Source organism: Epinephelus moara, chromosome 2 (genome assembly GCF_006386435.1).
Source record: "Epinephelus moara isolate mb chromosome 2, YSFRI_EMoa_1.0, whole genome shotgun sequence".
In the NCBI taxonomy this organism is placed as follows: Eukaryota; Metazoa; Chordata; class Actinopteri; order Perciformes; family Serranidae; genus Epinephelus; species Epinephelus moara.
The window spans coordinates 11,360,274-11,380,197 of record NC_065507.1 but is presented as its reverse complement, the minus strand read 5'-3'; the positions used below and the strand labels follow the sequence as shown (position 1 = coordinate 11,380,197).

At 44.3% G+C, this 19,924-nt stretch overlaps 3 protein-coding genes across 5 annotated transcripts in view; 2 read left to right on the top strand and 1 right to left on the bottom strand.

The window, feature by feature from the left end:
• The window catches only part of lbhl (LBH regulator of WNT signaling pathway, like), a 14,280-nt gene extending 11,862 nt beyond the window's left edge, over positions 1 to 2,418 (top strand). For both annotated transcript variants that reach the window (XM_050073570.1, XM_050073565.1), the window contains exon 4: positions 1,214 to 2,418. In XM_050073570.1, coding sequence (XP_049929527.1) covers positions 1,214 to 1,284 — 71 coding nt within the window. In that variant the 3' untranslated portion in view covers positions 1,285 to 2,418. The remainder of the gene's footprint in view (positions 1 to 1,213) is intronic.
• A 370-nt stretch (positions 2,419 to 2,788) lies between these two features.
• On the top strand, positions 2,789 to 4,783 carry c5ar1 (complement C5a receptor 1). The gene is made up of 2 exons (XM_050069981.1): positions 2,789 to 2,843; positions 3,445 to 4,783. Exons 1-2 carry the CDS (start codon positions 2,829 to 2,831, stop codon positions 4,501 to 4,503), a joined length of 1,074 nt encoding a protein of 357 aa, XP_049925938.1. The 5' UTR covers positions 2,789 to 2,828; the 3' UTR covers positions 4,504 to 4,783.
• Positions 4,784 to 5,974: 1,191 nt separating this feature from the next.
• LOC126405920 (dapper homolog 3) lies at positions 5,975 to 19,627 on the bottom strand. Of its 2 annotated transcripts, none has more exons than XM_050069958.1 (4): positions 19,165 to 19,627; positions 12,141 to 12,273; positions 9,845 to 9,955; positions 5,975 to 9,279 (listed from the first exon to the last, which is right to left on the bottom strand). In XM_050069958.1, exons 1-4 carry the CDS (start codon positions 19,393 to 19,395, stop codon positions 7,787 to 7,789), a joined length of 1,968 nt encoding a protein of 655 aa, XP_049925915.1. In that variant the 5' UTR covers positions 19,396 to 19,627; the 3' UTR covers positions 5,975 to 7,786. The 2 variants fall into 2 exon arrangements, with proteins under 2 accessions (XP_049925915.1, XP_049925924.1); XM_050069967.1 differs by having other exon boundaries at positions 5,975 to 9,298; positions 19,165 to 19,305.
• Positions 19,628 to 19,924: the final 297 nt, after the last annotated feature.

Here is a 19,924-nt window from a genome sequence, read left to right as displayed (position 1 = left end):
ATCCCCCACAGAGCCAGGGAGCAGGCCCGGATTCAAGGGGGAGAAGGTGCACCTAACACATGCTTAAGACCTTGAGTTCTGATGAACCGCTGTGGTATATTGTGGTGAGAGAGATCGCTCGGCCCTCTCAACCGCCGTGTCTCCACTGAGAGACCGGAGTAGGAGGAAGGTTCCTGTAAAGTTACCGGGCTCTGGATGTGATGTAATCGTTGCGCGACCATTTTGACCGGGGTGACGTAGGGACGTAGTTAGCTGTTAGCTGTTAGCCGTTAGCGGTGTCTGTATTAACTCAATAATTCAATAAATGGTCCGTGAAAATTTTTTTTTTTCCAGCGGATGTCTTAGTTACAACATGATTGAGCTAACTGGAGTAGTTTCATGTCGTATCCGACAACGGGAGGCTTTTAACAGATGACGTCCTGATATTAGCTTTGCTGCTACTGTTAGCTGTCCCTGTCAGCTGCGGCCACTGATGCTTTCTAGACATCGTGATTTCCCAAAACTGTATAAATACCACACATATGAACACAAAACTGCTTTGCTAGCTCAATCATGTTGTAACTAAGATATCCGGTGGAAAAAATATTTTTTTCATGGACCGTATATTGAGTTAATGAGTTAATACAGACACCGCTAACGGCTAACAGCTAACAGCTAACAGCTAACGGTTAGCCCAGCTAATCTACGACGATAACCATAGTAATTACAAAACGTCACATCCCGCCTTGAGTATATCCAATCAGCACCAAGTCCCAGCCAGGAGTCTCTCTGAGCCGTTCTGAGTACCTACTCCGAGGCAGGGACTTGTTTAGCCAAAAGTTCCGGAACTCTGTCCTTCGGGGGTGGTTCCTGCGGTGGAGACACGCACCAACGGCCCCGGCCCCGGCCCCGTAAAATTACCCCGAAGTTCCTGCGGTGGAAACGGGCCTTAAGTTAAGCAGAATGAGGTCTAAGGTGCAGCAAACCCAGAATGTGATGTCCTCATATGAGGCACAGGGTCTCAGGAGGATATTACATTTGCAATGAAAGGAATATATTTTTTGGTTTTCACATTTTCAATGCTGAGAGCTCTGAGCAGAGTGGATCTGTATGGGAGTTCATGTTAAAAATGCAAGTTGTACACTGTATTGGGGAATGCATAGTAAATACAAACATCTGAAGTTCTCTTTTTTGAAAAGCACAGTATAAAGACTGTACCTTTTTTTCCTTGCAGACCTACAGTCAGATGCATTTAGAGATGACACCCCTACCCTTCCACCGAGCAGTGCTCCGGCCCTAAACTGACTCAACCTCAGAGAACTCTGCTTGCCCTCTGATGACCCAGTGAGGAAACATCCTGATAAAGTATGGCAGCAACAACTGACAAAACATAGCAACCAGGAGTTTGATGCAAAGATTGAACTGAGAGCCAATGTCAATGTTTTAGTTGTCCGATAAACAGGTAAACACGCCAACTGTGATATTTCTAATCACTGTTATATCAATTCGTACAAGAAGGGACATACACAGACATGCCTGCAGGCATGTCAACATGAACAGAGACACAAATACACACTCTCAGACGCACAAAACTCAGCTTGCTGACGTTGGTGACAGTGATTTGAGCAACATGGTGTATTTGCTGTTTCTTAAACATTTAGGGAAATTCTTGCTGATGTTGTGACTTTGTGTTTCATTTCCCCTATTATTTCCTAATTTTTAAGGGCTTGCTGATGTCATAGGGCTAAAATAGAACATCCTGCCATAGCAACATGGTGTCTTTAGTTCGTGCTTTGTTAATTTCCTAAATTTCATCTCTGTCTCTGGCACAGGTAAGAGCCTGTATCTTATGAAACATCTTCCTCATAGTTCATCATCATGACCTCACGGGTTGCTTTTGAGGACATTTATGTAGTTATATCTTCAGTATGAACAGTATTTATTAAAGTGCTGTAATATGTGGTGGCTGGACTCTAGATCCACTTGCTGTTTTGCTCTTTCCTGATTGTGTGGAGCATTTTAAGATAAAGTTAAAAAGAAAATTCACAGTCCACATCCAGTGGTTACGTTATTCATTTTTCAGTGAGGCAGCCATACCTCATATCAGATGTCTCATCATCACGTGTTTAGTGGGTGATAAATGCTGACTAATACTGTGATCTTAAAATAAATATTTTCCGTCAGGGTTACAGAGGCTTTTTTTTTTTCAGACAGAAGTGGACGTTCAATTTGTTGTCACACACGTTGAACCAAGAAAGGCAGGCAGCTCTAGTTGCTCTTCATTACAACAGTTGTAGGCACCACTGAGAACTATAGTTGTATATTAATAGTTATTTGTGTGTAGGCTGATTTGTGAATAACTTGTATATATGAAAAAGCTGTTGTGTTACTGTAAAATTATTATTATGAATTTGACAATAAAGTATTTTGTCCCACTAATGTTTGAAATTATTTTGGGGTTTATATCACTTTTTTTTTTAGGTAATTCTACCCAATTTGCATGTTCCTAAATTTACACTACAAAATAAAAAACATCTATAAACTCAGACTAAATAATGTTTGCTTTTGTGACATGTAAAATTTTACTGGGCTCGTTCTGTCCTCTGAGGTCACAGCCACAGAGGCACAGTAAATACATACATATAAATGAAGTGTGAAAAAATAAAATTTCTTTAAACTTTTTCCAAGGAAGGCTACTAGTCTTAGTCCATATTTTTTTTAGTATAGATGAACTGTTGTGCAAGGGTGAGTGTGTCGAAGTGTATGGGTGTGCGTTAGGGGCGGAGGGTATAAGACACACTTAAAAGCAGAACAGGTCCAACACTTCCTGCAAGCTTTGTGGGTGCAACATGGCCACTGAAACTGTGAGTAGAAATACCAGCAAAATGTAATTGTTTAATGCTTTGCTTAAAATATTTTACATATTTCTAAGATAGATTTAATTAATAATATTTAATTAATTAGTCATCTAAGTTAACTTTACTCAGGTTAAACTAACTGTATCACCTGTTATGACTGTGTTGGGCTAAATTATGGACATATTTATAGTTTTACACAGAACAATTGTGAACATTCATACTTGATTTACATTTGAAAATATGTCTCACACCACATTAATCAGCATCAAAATAAGATAAGTTGGCTTTCACTTACAAGGAGTTTGCTCTGGTCTTTGGTGCATACATTACACCTATAAAAAACATATTAAGAGGAAATAAAAAGTCAAGAACATAAATATACAAAAGAAACATCACAATAAGATCACTTTAAAAGACTACTATAACCTAAATATGTACAATATAGCTGTTTCAGAGTGAGAAAACTTACAGTTTTGTGCAGGATGTGCTAAATATTAATCAGGGGATGTGCAAAGTGTACAGCATGGTAAATATATTATTTTGTACATTCATTTATTCTGTTGAATAAAAAGGTTATAATGCTGTTTCACATCTTTTCCATCTCCAGCTCAAACCAGCCATGGAAGACTATTGGGATTACGATTTTAACTCCAGTGCTATACCTGACTATAATTACACACTGCCTGAGTTTCCTGACACTTTGACCCCTGCGATTCAACCGATCCAGATCGTGGCTCTTGTTTTTTATGGCCTCGTGGTCCTGCTGGGTGTCCCCGGGAATGCTATTGTGGTGTGGGTGACGGGGTTCTGCATGCAACGCTCTGTCACCTCTCTCTGGTTCCTCAATCTTGCGCTGGCTGATCTTCTGTGCTGCCTCTCGCTCCCTCTGCTGATGGTCCCTCTAGCCCATGATGACCACTGGCACTTTGGCTCACTGGCTTGCACATTGGTCAAAAGCCTGTTTTACGTGGTGATGTACTGCAGTGTCCTGCAGCTGGTTGTGATCAGTGTGGATCGCTGGATGCTGGTCAGCAGACCTATTTGGTGTCAGAACAAGAGGCGACCTAAGCAGGCTGTCTTCGGGTGTGTTGGTATCTGGTGCCTTGCCCTGATAGGCAGCATCCCCCAGTTTGTCTACACCAAGGAGATCAAAGCAGGTGATGAAAAGCGAGAGTGTCAGGGAGTGTACACTACCCTCAGTGCCTGGCTCGTCACCTCCTACCGCTTTGTGGTGGGATTCGCCCTCCCTTTCCTGGTGATTGTAGCCTGTCACTTGGTTGTATACTGGAAAACAGAGAGTGGACTGTCACGGGGTCGGCCCCGCTCCAAGCGCACGCTGAGGGTCATCATTGCTGTGGTGCTAAGCTTCTTCCTCTGCTGGCTCCCACTGCACATTTTGGACTTTGTACTGTTGGTGACCCCTCGAAAATCCCCTAACAGCCCAAAAGTTTACCTGGCACACACTTTAGCACTCTGCCTGGCGTATTTCAACAGCTGCCTCAACCCGCTGCTTTATGTGTGTTTGGGCCGGGGCTTCAAAGACAGCATGAACCGCTCCCTGCGCAACATGCTCCACTTCATCAGTGAGGACCCTACGGCCAAGATGAGCATCGCTACTATGGACACCAAGAGCTCGAGCACGGGAAAGGAGACAACTAAAATTTGAAAGTGCATTGACTCTGATTCAGGCTACTGTGGAGTAAGCTTTAGTTATAAAAGTGAGACTATCTCCATGCCCATATAAAAGTGTGAAAATAGCAACCCTGCTACTGGACCAATCAGCCTCATAGTTTGTGTGCACATGTATGACTGAGTGCCCAAGGATCTTTTGTGGTTGTGGTGATTCACAACTGTTGGAAAACCTGTTTTAATCACATTTTCTATCATCATTATTTATTAACATCATTTGTGGTTGTGCTAAATCCTCCTCTTAAATGACTGGTAGGGGCCGTAAGTTTTTCCGGAAGTTTGCTCGGCTAACAGGCCACATTGTGGCCTTTGTCCTGGCTCAAAACTGACATCCATTGAAAAGTTTGGTCTTGTTTTGAACTAGAGCATCTGCAGATCAATTCTTTAACCGATATGTTATGATCCACTGAAGTTAGGGTACGTTACAAGATGAATTGGTCCCTCTTTTGCTTATCTGACTGTGAGGGAGCCATGAGGGACAATTCCACCTGGTGCAGCTCTCAATGGTCTGCCTGCAATGTTTTTGTTCTGTCCACCACGGCATCATACCACATACTGTGTCCACATACCGCGTGCTTCCACAATACATAAGTACCGGAAGGTAGCTAAATTGTTTCTTTTCTTTGCAGTGGTACAAGGTAGTTAGGATAGGATCCGGTGCATGCGATTATTATTATATTGTATTGTCTCGACACATGATTAAAAAGAGACTTGACATTGGACAACATCAACATAAACTTTACCCAGCAACCATCATTGCGTGTCTCAATGTGACAAAAATACCAAAGACAATAAGAAAATTATTAATTTAAAGGAATTTTTAAATGATTACTTTATGTAAAATGAACATACAATTTTGTATAAAGATGTATATAGCAAATGGCACCATTTTCATTTTACCATGAGCTCTTCTTTGAGCACAGATGTATTTCCGAGGCGGCAATCTACATAACTCGCAAAGGGCTCGTTTTCTGCCGAACACATTGTTGGAGGCCCTGCTCTTTCTACGGGTCCCCCACCAGTTGTGTTTATTGTTATTTCCGGTTGCTTCTTTTGTTGTGCTGTAGCCTACAGACAAAGTCAAAGTGTGACTGTTAGCAGGAAAATTCTATCCGCACTGTGCAACGTGTTGTGACTCTGTGCAAAAACAGACGAGGCTTATATTTCCTTTAGCTTCTGAAACACGCTGCAGTGAGTCTGCTGAAACTAGACTACAAGAATTATCTGAGGTGGCCACGATCAGCTTGGGCAGCTGCCCAAGGTCTGAACTCCGCACTTTGTTGCAGATGCAACTGAAACATGTTATCATGACAGCCTCAAGAATACAAATAAGGAACTGTTGCCACTCTGCATGATTTCCAGTAAACATTCATGTATTATGCAAAAAAACTGTGAACACTTCTGTTTTTTGGGGGGTATTTCTGTCATTAGCAGAGATGTAAAAATGCTTCTTCTTTTTTTTTTTTTTTTTTACTACTTTTTGTGTTGTGAATCAAGTGTATTGTGAAAAATATTCTTAAATATACAGACATAGTTTTTAACCACATGTCACAGTTTATCACAGTAATAACAGAAAGCCACAGCAATAGACCACAAGAGGGAGCTACACTCTACATCTCTGATGCTCAGTGGCTCTGGTGCATGATCCATACAACTCCTGAGCTGAGACCCTGAGGACAAAAGGGACAATTAGGTGATGTTTGTAGGCTTGTCATATCAGTTTGGTTCAGGCAGTTTCTCCAAATTTGTCCACAGAGGTCTATAAAATGTAAATTCATTATCATTTTTAACCACTTGTCTTGTGCATATTTATGTTTATTTATGGTGTTTTAGATTAATCTTGTTGTATAAGGGTATTTTAAGGAAAAAAAATAAATAAAAGTTTTAAAACACCAAATTTAAGAGCAAAATCCTCTTTATTTACAAACTACATTCATTCCAAACAAGGCCACATGATGGTATATACAAAAACATACATATTTACAAAAGTGTCCAAGTCTGTGCCTCGTGTTTTAATTAATCTGTGCACTTACACATACTGTATGTGCATGCATGCATGTACTCTGGTCCCTTACTATGTCTCATTTACTAAACCCACTCCTGATTCACAGACCTGATAATGCTCAGTGGTCCCTACAGCACAGTTTACAGAGAAGCAGAGCTGAGTATTATGGACAGTAAGGATAAAGGGATATTCCCTGCTCTGGGATCCACAATCGGCTGATAAATCTGGAGACTGTAGGGAAACCAAATGTAAACATAGATTTGTTATATTACATATTTGCTCACTCCTGCACAAATGAGAGATTTTCTCTATAGGAATGCTGGCTAACTGGCTGAGTCTGAAGTCATGGTTTTAGCAATGCTTCTTTTTATGGGTCTGTAATTTCAGGATGATACCCAAAGCATTTCTGAATCATTTCCAAGAAGTTTCCTGGGAAGAACTATTTCATTTGGTGCTGATTTTGGGGAAAATAGAAACAGTGTTCAAATGGTTCACACCAGATAACTCCAATTAATTGGCCGTGTAACCTTGTGAGGTTTTTTTTTGTGTGCAGAGCAGGTTAGCTGACCATGCAAAATCTGAAATTTGAGCATAAAGTTGCCAATTATAAGTGAATATTTTATGGATATTTACTTGGGTTTGAATTGAGCTGTTCTCTCTGATTAGTAGCACATTACACGGAAATTAGTGGAAATTTTGGACCCCTCAAAGAGAGAAACTGTATCCATATTTCTTAGAAAAATCAGTGCAGTAAAACATTTGCATCTAATTTCTAGAGCTTTCGCGTTAAGGTCTTTTGACAATGTAGCTCCTAGTCGTGTAGACTTGCATTTGTCCAACTCTACACTGTAGGAGTTAATCAATCACAGATCTTTGATTAATTAAGGCCAACAGACATTAAGAAACGCTGGCAGCATATTCAGTCACTTAGCTTTAATGTGGTCCGTGTCAACACATTGTAACTTTAATTCCATCCCACCAGTTGGAGCAGGAAAAGGTCAATTAGTCTAGCGTCTGATGGCTGTCAGCTACAAGATAAATTCAACCAGATGATCTCTGGCAGATCTTTAATCACCCCTATTAATGTTAATGTCTCTCACTAAGAACATCCTGTAATTAGAGGTAGTTGAGTACAAAGCCTGGGTTGGTTAGTTATATGATCCTTGACCAAAGTAGCAGCCGCAGTGTTGCTCTGACGATGGCTTTACATCACAGTAGTAAAGGTTATGGGTTGAAAACAGGACTGAGCATTTCCTCATACAGTAGTCATGACTTTGAGTGACCCTGAGCGGAATCTGAGGATCTTCTTTTTAAGAGCATGAGAGGCTTTGATCTTGACAAAGGCTTTCGGTTGAGAGGAGGTGTTGGCGGTGGCTTGTGGTGAAGGTGAGGATGAGGAGGAGGTAGAAGCAAGACGTGGTGGCAGCTGCTGGGGCCACACAAGCCCCCCGCTCTCATCTGAGTCGCTGGACAGCGAGCTGGAGGCCGGGGAATACACCTCGCTCATGCTGGACTCGGACTCTGCGGGGGCGGCACCAGCGTAGCCCTCCTCTCCCTGACAGAGAGGAGCTCTCTCCTGGAAGTCTGGGTGCCAGCGCTGGGTGTGCTGCTGCTGCTGGTGGTGGTGGTAGTTCTGGGGTTGGGAATGGGGGCAAGACTGACCATGGCGAGCTTTTCTAGGTGGTCGTCTCTGTGCCTGCCCTGTTAGGGTCTCCCCTTCGTCCTGGCTGAGCTCCAGATTGGAGCACCATCGTCGGCTCTCGTTGTGGCTGTTGTTGCCCACCTGTGGTCCAGTGACTTGGTTTTGGTTCTGAGCAAGATCCCCTCTGCCTTGGTGCCTCTCGGTGGTGCTGTACCTGCGCTCAGGCAGCACTCGCTGACCCAGGAGGCTGTTTTCAGACTGGGATCGACTAGTTTTACTACTAGATTTCTTAGCTCTCTGTCGCTCATTGTGGCTCTTCTTAGAAGTTCTGGACTTGGAGTTCAGGTGTTCAGGAGAGGTGATAGCTCGATTGGGCCTTGGCTGCTCTGGGTTGTAGTGTCTTGGGGAGCGCACAGGGGCGTGGCAACCCTGTCCAGGGATATACTGAGCACTTACTAAATTGTGCTTGTGATGAATTGTTGGATGTGGATGTAAGTAATGCTGGGGGGATGGGGGTTCACAACAAAGGTCAAGAGCCCCAACACCACAGTTGGGGTCCAGGGAGGGCAGAGGTGATGGTAGCCTCTCAGCCAGGGAGTGTGGCCTGGACTGGGGGTAGGGCAGAGCCAGATAGCAGTCCTCTTCCAAAGATGGGGCCTCTCCTCCACACGCCTCCCCCTCCAGCGGGTCACAACCCCAGCCCTGGCTCTTGGGGTTTGCCGAAAGGTCAACATGGGGATGTGTGGTAAGAGAAGGAGTTCTCCTGTGTAAGGAGCTGTGTCCGGAGGCACTGCAGTATGGGGGGTCTGGGCTCAGAGTGGTGCGAGGCTGACACGGCCGCGGTGGAACGGTATGACGCTGGATGAGAGTTAGGATGTAACTCTCTACCCTCAAGGCCTGCTGGTAGTCTTCCTCTGTGACCTGATCTTCCGCAGGTTGCTGTTGCCAGGGCTGGTTGGCTCTGCTGGGTTCCCACTGCCAGGAGTCCACTGCTGTACCCTCCTCAGCGATGCCCTCCAGAGGTGGGTAAGGGGCAGAGAAAGAGCGGGGTAAGGTGGTGTGGTGGACTGGCACATCCAGTTCTCCATTAAGCATGAGGGGGTCTCCTAATAACAGAAAACAACACTGTTGTCGAGGTGCAGGGGCATAATTATAATACTGAAAACAAACAAACAAAAAACAAATGTAAAAATAAGACATAGACACACAAATTATTTCACGTCTAATGTATGCCTTGGTGCCAAATTTAAACACATTTTCATTTACTGGAATATTAAATCTTACAATACAGAGAGTTTGTAAGCATTTCTCTCAGCTGTGGTGGCTGCAGCTTGTTCTTTTCACCTGATCTCCTCAGCTATTTCTGATTCTCGTGGCAACATAGCAATGAGACTAAATCCAAAGTCAACATAAATCCCTTCAAAAAAAAAGTGACATCAGATGCTGCATCTATGTTTTTTAATGTATGGATTAGTTACATGACAATGGACACCAGAGAAGGTCGACAAATCTTTTTTCCTTGTTAGAAAAGGGAAAGAAGAGGTGAATGCATGCTCTGATTCTAAGAGCTTACAATGACAAAATGCTAAAATTTGTGTTGCTTCACTTACATATAGAGCAAGAATGTTTTATGTACGTCAGTCTTTCCAGATCTGCTGCTATTTTTCTTACCCACAGACTTTGGCCTGTCGTTGCTGTACACCCAGGATGAGGCTGCCTCTGTGGGCTCAGTGGAACAAGACCTTCCTTTAGGCGACTGACCCTCACTCGACTCATAGAAACCTAGGAAGCACAATTAGAGAAAAAGAGGGGAGATGACTGTTTAATTTATTATAGCTCACTGACTGTTCCAGTTCTCTGAAAGTATGCTGCTTGATGCAGGCAGTGTCTCACCGCATTTCACAAATAGGCCACAAAACAAAATTACAAACAACTGGAGCATGAATGAGCAACAAGAAGAATTAACATTACAATATTTAGAAATGCAAAGAGAAAACATGAGTTATGTTGCACGGAGCACATGTTTCATGCAGAAAAATCCACTCAGTGGCTTCGGGAAAGTACGGGAAACGAAGACCATGCCTTGATCGTACCCCATTTCCGCCCAGAAGTATTTAAACATACCTGATCCATTCTCTTCCTCTTTGACTCAGTTCACCCCCTCAACCCCTTTTTGCATCTTACATCTTCCTGCTCTCTCTTGTCTGAATACAGGAACCATCAGGGGCTTTATATGAATCTGAGTTTATGACAAGAGAGCCTCAACTCCTTCCTTTTCCCTCTTGTGTTCCCGCCTTCAACCAACATGTTCATCACCACACCGGTCAATTACCTGGAGACCCAGCCTTCATCCCTCACACTCCATCCCCTCATACCTTAGCCCTCATCCTTTCAACCCTCGACCCTTGTCCCTTCATCCCTCGATCCTCTTCCCTTCATCCTTCATCCCTCCGGACTCTGACCTATCATATACAGTAAACTCCTCTAAATCTTTATCTTTATTGGCATGGTCTTTGTCAGTGAAGTGCTCATTTAATAATTCTTAAAGGGGAATACCACTTAATTTAGAATTCCAGTATGTCATTTCCTTGGCCTAGGGAAAGTTCAGTCAATAGCCCCTTTTACACTGCCAGATTTTCGGCGAATATTGGGCCGTTTTGCCGGAAAAGTGCGAGTGTTTAGACACACAGAGCCGGATTGGCGAGTTGATCTAAGGTGCCCAGTTTTCCGCCTCGTAGGGTAGTCATGTTGGCAGAACAGACACTACAGTAAAGATGAGGAACTGGGGAGACAAGGAATTGCGCGCCCTCCTTGTCCTCGCAAACGAAGAGGCCAATAACAGTTAAGTGACGGGGACGGTGAAGGACGGGCCAACTTATGAGAGAATCGCCGAAGGACTGACCAGCCACGGCTTCCCTCAGAGTACGTCACTGTTTACGCCACACGCTGAGCTACACGTTTTGTTACTTGCTCACGCCCCTCATTGCCCCAAAAAAGGCACATTCTGTATGAACAAAAGTAGGCAGGCGTCATTTTGCCGCACTCCCCGATTTTGTTTTTATACTGCACATGCTGAAAGAAGACTGATTGGGCTTTCCTGCAAATTTGCACAACTCCTATCGAAAAAAGGCTAATATCTGTGAACATAAACTACTCTATCTCGAAGTCCGAAACCACAGTAAGTTTCGAGCTTATGATGTCATCAAGTATAAAGTCTGGAGCTGCTACTTAGACAGTAAATGGGAGCCTGATTTTGTGGATCCACAGAATGTTTGTTTTCTTTGTTATACCTAAATGAGCTTTATTCTGTTGTAGTGTTGTCAGTGCCGAAACAGAAAATGTACTGATATACTCAGATCATCCCCCCTGCTGCTCTCAGTGTCGGCTATAACATATTTTACCATTCACTGTCTATGGAGCAGCTCCAGACTTTATACTTAATGACATCACAAGTTTGAGTGTTTTAAGCGTTCTAGTCTTTGGATTTGGGAGAGAGTTGATCATGTTCACTAATATTTTTGTACTGTCTTAGACCATAAGAATAACATGTACAAATTTTGAAAATGGACATAGTTCGCCTTTCAAGAAAAAGAAGACATACTTAAATAATCCCTGATGGGAAATTCAATTTTTCACTCTGTTGTCATAAACACACAGGCCCAGAATACACACACATGCACAAACAAGACCTATACATGCATCAGAGTGAGGAGGCTGCCCATGGACAGGCCCCCCCAAGCACATGGGGTTCAGTGGCTTGCTCAGGGGTGCCTCGATGGTGCCCATGAGGGGAACTGGCACCTCTCCAGCCACCAGTCCACACTCTATATTAGGTCCAGATGGGGACTTAAGTCAGCAACCCTCCAGTTCCCGACCCAGGACCCTGTGGACTGAGCTACTGCTGCCCCAGTAACTACATGCATGTCAGAGCTGTGATCACAGAAAAGGTTTAAAACATTGAAAGTACCAGAACTTGGCCGACTGTCGCCTGTGTCTCCTTGAGCTCCATCATAGCAGCCATCATCCGTGTCGATCCTCAGCTCTCCCACCTGCTGTTCCAGTGCCTGCATCAGGCCCCATGGGGAACTCTGAAGGGCACTCTGAAACACAAACACACACACACACACACTGTTTTCCTGTTGTCTGTACTTGATTGCACTATGGAGAAGTAATTTTTAAGTAGACCGTAACAATCAGTGATTTCAACAACAAAGCAAAAAGTTCAAACAGTTCTTGCAATCAAATTACTGGCTTGCAGAAACACTAATGACAGAAGCACAGCTGTGAATGCTTCAGTGCTTGTTTCTCCAGCTGCACGCCGGCGTTCGTTTTGTTTGGCATGCAGATAATCATCAGTCACCTGTGGAGATAAACTCTGAAATTTGCACACAAGTGTTTTGTATTATGGGTAGATTTAAATAAAGTGTGTGTAAAATAGAAAAGAATCCAGCTAGTACAGGATGTATTATGTTATCACCTACTGACTTAATTATAACCGTTTGTACAAGCAGCAGTCATTTTATTTCCAAAGATGGACAGAAAGCAAGATTTTTTATTGTTACTGTGGTGTATTTACAATAAAAATGACCCCAAAAAGTAAAAACACAACATGTCAAAAAGTAATAAAGCCACCATTTAGATGCAGATTCTCCTTCACTAGTTACTAAAATACAAATGTGGCCATCACAGGTCACTGCTCTGCATCACTGAAGTGCATCCGTGTACAGCATCCATATCTGTCACTGGGCTCTCTGGCGTGAGCGAGCTTACAGGGGAAGCAGTGAGTCAGAACATGAATAATTCAAGGCTCTGTAAAGGGTAGGGGGGATGTTCTTTCATGTGAGTGGGGGGGGGGGGTTACATCCACACACACATGCAGACACATGCTATCCAGATATACAGACACATGTGCTTGCTCATACTGCTGAGACGGGCACAGAAAAAAAATTAAAAACAAGGAAAGACAAAACACACTCAACCTCCTACTTGTATCTTTAACATGATAATTGGTTGTCATACAGACAGGGGTGCAGGAGCACACACACACACACACACACACACACACACACACACACACACGCACACACACTGTGGCAAGACAGTAAAATTGGACATGTTACTTCAACCAGCCAGACAATTTGTGCCAGTCTCATGTCGACATCATCTGCCACACATACTGACATCTGCAGACACTTGCACGCAAGCGTGTCCACATGAGTTAACACACACACACACACACACACACACACACACACACACACACACACCACATTTTGTTGGAAGCGCTACCGTTGACACTCAGGGCTCATTAAGAGACTTCATTACCAGAAGATTGAGCATGTCCTCGTAACAAGGTGACACTTCTTACATTACAGACCAGCTATGATGGAGCACCTGTCAGAAAACTGCCACAGTCCTCAGCACTTCCTGAGGACTGCCTTTGTACATTTGTGTGTCCATGTCAATAAAACACTGCCTACTGTAATGTAGACATGTCCTGTGGTGTGAAAATGTGCAAAACAGCTGATGAGAAATGATCAGACAGCACGGTTTGTCATACTGGTAACCATGCTTGTGGCTTTAGGGGCAGTGATGACGGTCTGTCGGTTGACCCACCACTTTGGTCTAGACTGAAATATCTCTACGAGGCTACAATTGGATTTTTACATGTTTTTTTTTACAGTCAGTTATGGTTCCCAGAGGTTAAAGTCTATTGACTTTGGTTACCCTCTGACTTTTCCTCCAGTGCCACCATGAAGTCATTACGTTCGGTTTTTAGTGACATGTCTCAACATCTATTGAATAAATGATCATGTCATCTGGTGCAGCCATTCATGTTCCCCTCAGGATGAACTGTATTTATTTAGGTGAACCATCAACCTTTCATCTAGCGCCACCATCAGCTCAAATTTTTAGTTTGTACAATACTTTGTTTTGTGACCAAATACCTGCAAAACTTAACGTGTTGGGTGTTAATTAGCGAGTGCTAGCATGCTAATACACTGAACTAAGAGGGTGAACATGATAAACATTATACATAGTGAGTATGTGGGCATGCTGACATTAACATTTAGCTCAAAGCAGCAGCATGTCTATATGTGCATCCTCACAGAGGTGCTGGCATGGCTGGAAATATAAAGTATTTTTATAGTACTGTTGACACTTAGTGGAATTTCAATCCCAGAAAATTCTTTGGAAATTTGACCACTAGAACCCAAAAAGTCACACAGGTCCAAAATCACTTTGTCAGAGACATAATTTCCCAAAATATAAACATTAATTTTATCTTAAAATATGGTCACCGGTAATTAACAGCAACCAAGGAAAAGAAAGAGAAGGAAACAAAACACACACTGTTTGTATTCTGACTGGCAATCATTAGCATTCCTCGTACCCTAAAATGGACAGCCTCGCCACACTTTGGCGAGCACGGGCTGAGGCCGAGGAGCCAAACCAACTATATCTGAGAAAAATGAAGAAAAGATACAATTAAAGTCAAAACCAGTCATGTAGGACAGAGGAGCATGGATCGTGGAGCTGTGGAAACATTTAGAGACAACCCTGGCAGACAAAGCAGCGAGTGGAGGCCGGGGCGATGAAGCAGGCTGGCATAAGACTAGCTGGAAAACAGAGGTGCGGCCCCCCAGACAGCAGGAGGATGAGGGCCGCAGGCTGCCGCTCTCCCACTCAGCAGTGAAGTTGGGTTGAGCAAGAACATGAAGCTGACAATCTCACTCTGGATCTGTCGTCCAGAGACGAGCCAGCTACACTTACAGCCTCTAGTAACCCAAATGTGAGGAGACAAAGCGTCTTCAACAGCCACACCAAATTATCGACCGCGCCAGTGACACAAACACCAGGTGGGAAATGCACATCCGGGCAGCAGGCCCCAGCCTAGATTAGTGCTCAGCAGCGCCGCCCCTGGGAATCACGCATACAGCCCAGTGATTACAATGGGCTGAAAACAAACTCTGTTACAGCGACACAACTGTCGACTCTTGCTCATTAAAGGTCACATTGGTCAAATTCCTGGACCAAATACTGTTACATAACTCTTCCTTCACAGCTCAAGCTCAAAACATAGCATTTGTTTGTGTCTGTGTGCATATTTATCTCCTAAAAACTGAAATGTGCCAAAAGAAAATTTTCTGGAAAACAGGAAACTTGGTCTGAACAGCCAGTCAGTGATCTTTCGGTCAGTGCGCCAGTCAGTGCTTGTGCTCCGACTCCTTTGTCCTGCAGACTGAATGCGGCCATAATGCGAACGCTGTTGAAGAGCAATTGACCCAAGCTAACCTATGCTTCCCACACAACCTCTTCACCCCAAACACTGTCATTTCTTTTGTCTCCACAAGAGTGCTTATTGTTTTACTATAAACAAAGCATTAGCATCACTACATCAAGACGGTTTTGTGTGGCAGAAGCGAAGAGTGGGGAGCTTTGTTTTAGCTACTGGTGTGGGGTAGAGAAATAGCTGGGAGGAGGGGAAGCTATTGGAAATCAATTAATCAATGATGCTGATTCACACAATTGATTGCTTGCCGCCTCTTTGTGGCCATGCCCACCAGTGCACGCACACATACAAACAAACACACTGTGGAAACCATGGAGCTGGTTATTAAATTATAACGCTGCAGAAAACAAACAAACCTTTGTGGACGAACAACAACAAGCCGACACAATACAGCATTTAGCAGTGTGGCTTTTGGAGCAGGTTCATACAGAGGCAGGGACCATTTTGCTGGTTGGTCTTTTGATTGCACTTCATTATTAATGGTCTCACACTGGTTCCTTGACACTCTGCACACTGTATCATTACTGTTTTACTGCATCCTCTGCTCCAGGCTGGTGGGGGGATGGGGGAGACCGAGGACACGATGCAGCCGGCCTCACCTAGCCATTAAGATGTTGCACACTGGGTGTACAACACATCAGGACCACCTGCTCTTTCAATATAAAAAAGGCTGACCAGCAGGTGAATCGAAGACAACACAATGCCTGATTACTGCCTAATGTCACTTTACATCTTCTTCAGCTACTGAAAATAAAAAGCGGGACATAGTCTGACGACAAAATTCCAAGCGAGGACACAAATGAGCTTTTGATGGCAGAGAAGGGCAGCATAGAGACACTGCAATTCTTCCATTCAGGAAAAATGCACAATATGGACTTTGGCTGTTGAAAAGAGGATTTTAATCTGTAGAATGAACCTCTAACAAGTTAGCGGTTGAAGGGGTTTGAACGCCAGGATATAAAAATGTATGGAGCAGGACACATGAGGCATGCAGCAACACTGCTGGACACTCTATAATTAAAGCAATGTTGTGACTGGCTCCACACAGAGAAGACTGTGGGAGGCTGGAGACACACACACACACACAGATACACACACAAGACGCCATGCCCCCTGCTCCGCTGCTTGACTAAACCACTGATCCCTCCTCGCTTGGAACAGACACACACATTATAAATGCTTTATTTTAGCAAGGTAAATTAATGAAAAATTCTAATTTGACGGAAGTTGACACAGAGGCGCTCACAGTGTTTACATAACCGTGGTGAATGGCGTTCATTAGCATGCTCTGACTCTGTCGTATGTGCACAGGGGCTTGCAGGCAGGGCAGCAGGGCGGGCTGGCTGTGAATGGAGTCTCTTAAGAGAGACGCACACCAGCCTGTGCTCATGTGTGGCACCAGCTCAGAGTCCATCTCATGGTGTGTCTGTGCACATAATGTTTGCAAATGTGTATTGGACAACGTGCATTTGCATGCATGTATCAGAGGAGCATTTGCCTGATTGCACACATGCACACATGAGCCAAATAACACAGACGTCTGGGTTCTTTTTTTTAATCTTTGTGTGCAGGCACAAAGCGGAGGAAACCATCCAGTGATCCACACGAGTGCTCGCTCACTGCTGAGTAGACTAACTGCTATATAGGCTCACTAATTATGTGCTGCTGTTTTAACACAAGCACACACAGCCTGACTGATGACAAGGCAGCGGTTTAGTAAACGCACAAAGCAAAAAACTACACGATCCTGCAGGAGGAAGGAACACACACATTCATTCAGAGACCATTTGCCTGTAAACACACATGCACAGATGATAATCTTGATTTAAAGTCAATTTATATTTTTCAGAGGAGATTAAATACAATTTCAGAACACTACAAATCAGACACTGCTCCACACAGATGGACACATGTATGTCACACACTCACACACTCATTCATACACTCTGTTCCACTCTCTTCAAACACACACAGTAGGTAGCTGAGAGGGAGGTCAGAGCTTCATGCTTTCCCAGCTGCTGTCTGGCGTCGCACAGCTGTCAACACCTTCAACACCACACACTGTATCCAGGAGAGAAGGGCCTCTCAGGCTGTCTGGGGGCCACATTCATGTTCAGGGCAGTAACACACAAGCACGCGCACACGCTGGCAGTCCCACGGGTCTGTTGTTTCTGTGTCACTCCGTGAACTGCGCATTTTGGCGACTTTAACCTACATGGAAGATGAGATTGGGGATTTGGCTCGGACGCAGATGGTGACCTGATATCATGAAGACTCAATTTGAGACTTCAATTAGAGTCCGGGAAAAAATCGTAGTCTCCTGAGGAATATCCAGTGTAATTACTCACACGCTTGGATAAGCATAACAGTTAATAAACATCGATCCACAGACGCGCTGCGCAGAAAATGAAAACGGGAAAATATGCAGGCCTGAGGGGAAACGCGTGTCAATCCCTCACTGGCATTGAAAATGGCTGTTCCCTGTCAATGTGTGGATGAGAAACCACCAGCAGCGGGGGGATATGAATTTATAAGACTGGAAACACTTGACCCTCATGCGCTCCTGTACATCTTTCAAATTGGCTTTCTAATTAAATTAATCTTTGTTTTATATCAGAATCATTTAACCAGTCCACAAGCTCAGACGTGGACTCATTAAAAGGAAAATAAATCACAGTGCCCATCTCATGCCATACCCAACTGACGCCAGGGTACCAGGCCACCTATGCGCCTTATCCTCTCACTGGGGCCTCGGTAGGAATCATTAGTATTCTGCTCCATATGCGCCTATTGTTAGGCCCCAGTCGGAGGAGGGAGGAGGGAGGAGAGAAGGAGGTGTGAAGAGGAGGCGGCTGATTTAATTTCTTTTTCACCCTCTTTAATAATGGCTTCCTATTGTAGCTATGTTGCGACAGCTTGCGCGCTGCGCAGCGGCCAAACGGAAACAAAACTCAAAAGACTCCAACATTAAACTTAAGCTGCGGAATGAGAAATAAAACAAAATGCAGACCATTAAAAAACGCACAGTGGTGTCGGGGGCAGTGGTGCGTAAAACTTTCTGTGGGAGATGCTGTTGTAGAAACGCTGTCACTGGAAGTTTTCTTGGATAACCCAGTTCTTAATTCTCATGTAAATTTGTCGCAACTTTGCTGGAGCTCGACATAAAAAGCCAGCTTGTCAATTAAACGGGAGATGATTATGGCATAAAAATGTTGGCTGCAACAGCGACATTCAAGCTGAAGGGATAATTCATTCCTTTATGATGTGTAGAGAGCACAAATAAGAGCTTGTTAAGTAGTAAAACCTACAAAAGTCCATGATGAGGGAACAATGGGCCATTAAATAGTCGGTCTGTGCTACAAACGGCGGGTGCTCCACCCCCTGATTTCGTTACCCACATGCATAAATCTCAGCCCAAAGCGCAGAAACGCATTACATCCTTTCAAACAGACACCCTATTAATCAAGTTGAGTAACTTTTTTTGCAGATAGAGGTCACCTCCACACAAAAGGCGCAGCCCAGACCAAGAGTCCATCCAACGGTCAGGCGGGTTACGACGAGGATACCCTGTAAAGGCTGTTAGATATTCACAACTATGTAGGATATGGTACATGGGGTAGAGTAGGGTTTCAAGTGGTGATGTGGTGCAAGTCTGCAGGAATCCAAACATGCAGTAAAAGACAGTCAAACTTCTTACCAGCTGACGCCTCAGTGTCAAGTTTTCCTGCCCCCAGCTGCTGAAACACGCCAGCTCTCCTCTGGAGCAGTCCTGGAGCAGAGGGTCTCCAAGAGCCAGCGCCCCCAGCACCAGGCACTCCTGCCTCTGCTTACGGAGCTCCAGCTCACATAACCCGGCCAGACTCGCCTCCAGGCGCTCCTTGGTCCGACTGCGCTCCACTGTCACTGGGAACGAGAACGCACGATGCATGGTCCCTAAAATCCCAGACTTACATGCACAATGAAAGCAAATTATTTCCCTTATTTACTATTTCGCTTTCCCCAATTAGCCCAGATTTACGAGGGCATGCGCAGGGCTATTAAGGGGCATGCTGCATCCTATTCCTTGTGATAGTACCCTTGCCTTGGAGCAGCATGGTTTCCCCAGACCATCTATGCGCTATACATTTTCTATTTCGCAGCTGTCAAACGCAAGCACGGAGCCCCGCCCTCTGCGACCAGCCACGGAGAGCAAAGTGGGAGTCATCCTCCTCTTTGCGAATCCACTCTGAGCCTTCATTGGACGTGAGAGGCTGGTGGGGTGCTGCGCGTAACGTTGTCCCATCCCCCTTGATTCATTACCGTGACGCGTCGACCTCACCCATCTACCCATCTCGGCCTGGGACTAATGGACTCCTTCAGGGGACGGTTATTTCTGGGAGTGTAGTAAAACACTGGGAATTTACTATGCTGTAACGATTTAAAGCCTCTGTGTTGCATCTGAGCGAAGGACGATAACA

What these genes read in the sequence shown, in the direction of transcription:
- LOC126405920 (XM_050069958.1), bottom strand. Translation starts at nt 19,395, where the DNA reads ATGCATCGTGCGTTCTCGTTCCCAGTGACAGTGGAGCGCAGTCGGACC. An exon ending in TGACACTGAGGCGTCAGCTG is followed by an intron (nt 12,274 to 19,164) that starts GTAAGAAGTTTG and finishes TTTGTGTTTCAG; the next exon opens with AGTGCCCTTCAGAGTTCCCC. An exon ending in CGACAGTCGGCCAAGTTCTG is followed by an intron (nt 9,956 to 12,140) that starts GTACTTTCAATG and finishes TGTGCTTCCTAG; the next exon opens with GTTTCTATGAGTCGAGTGAG.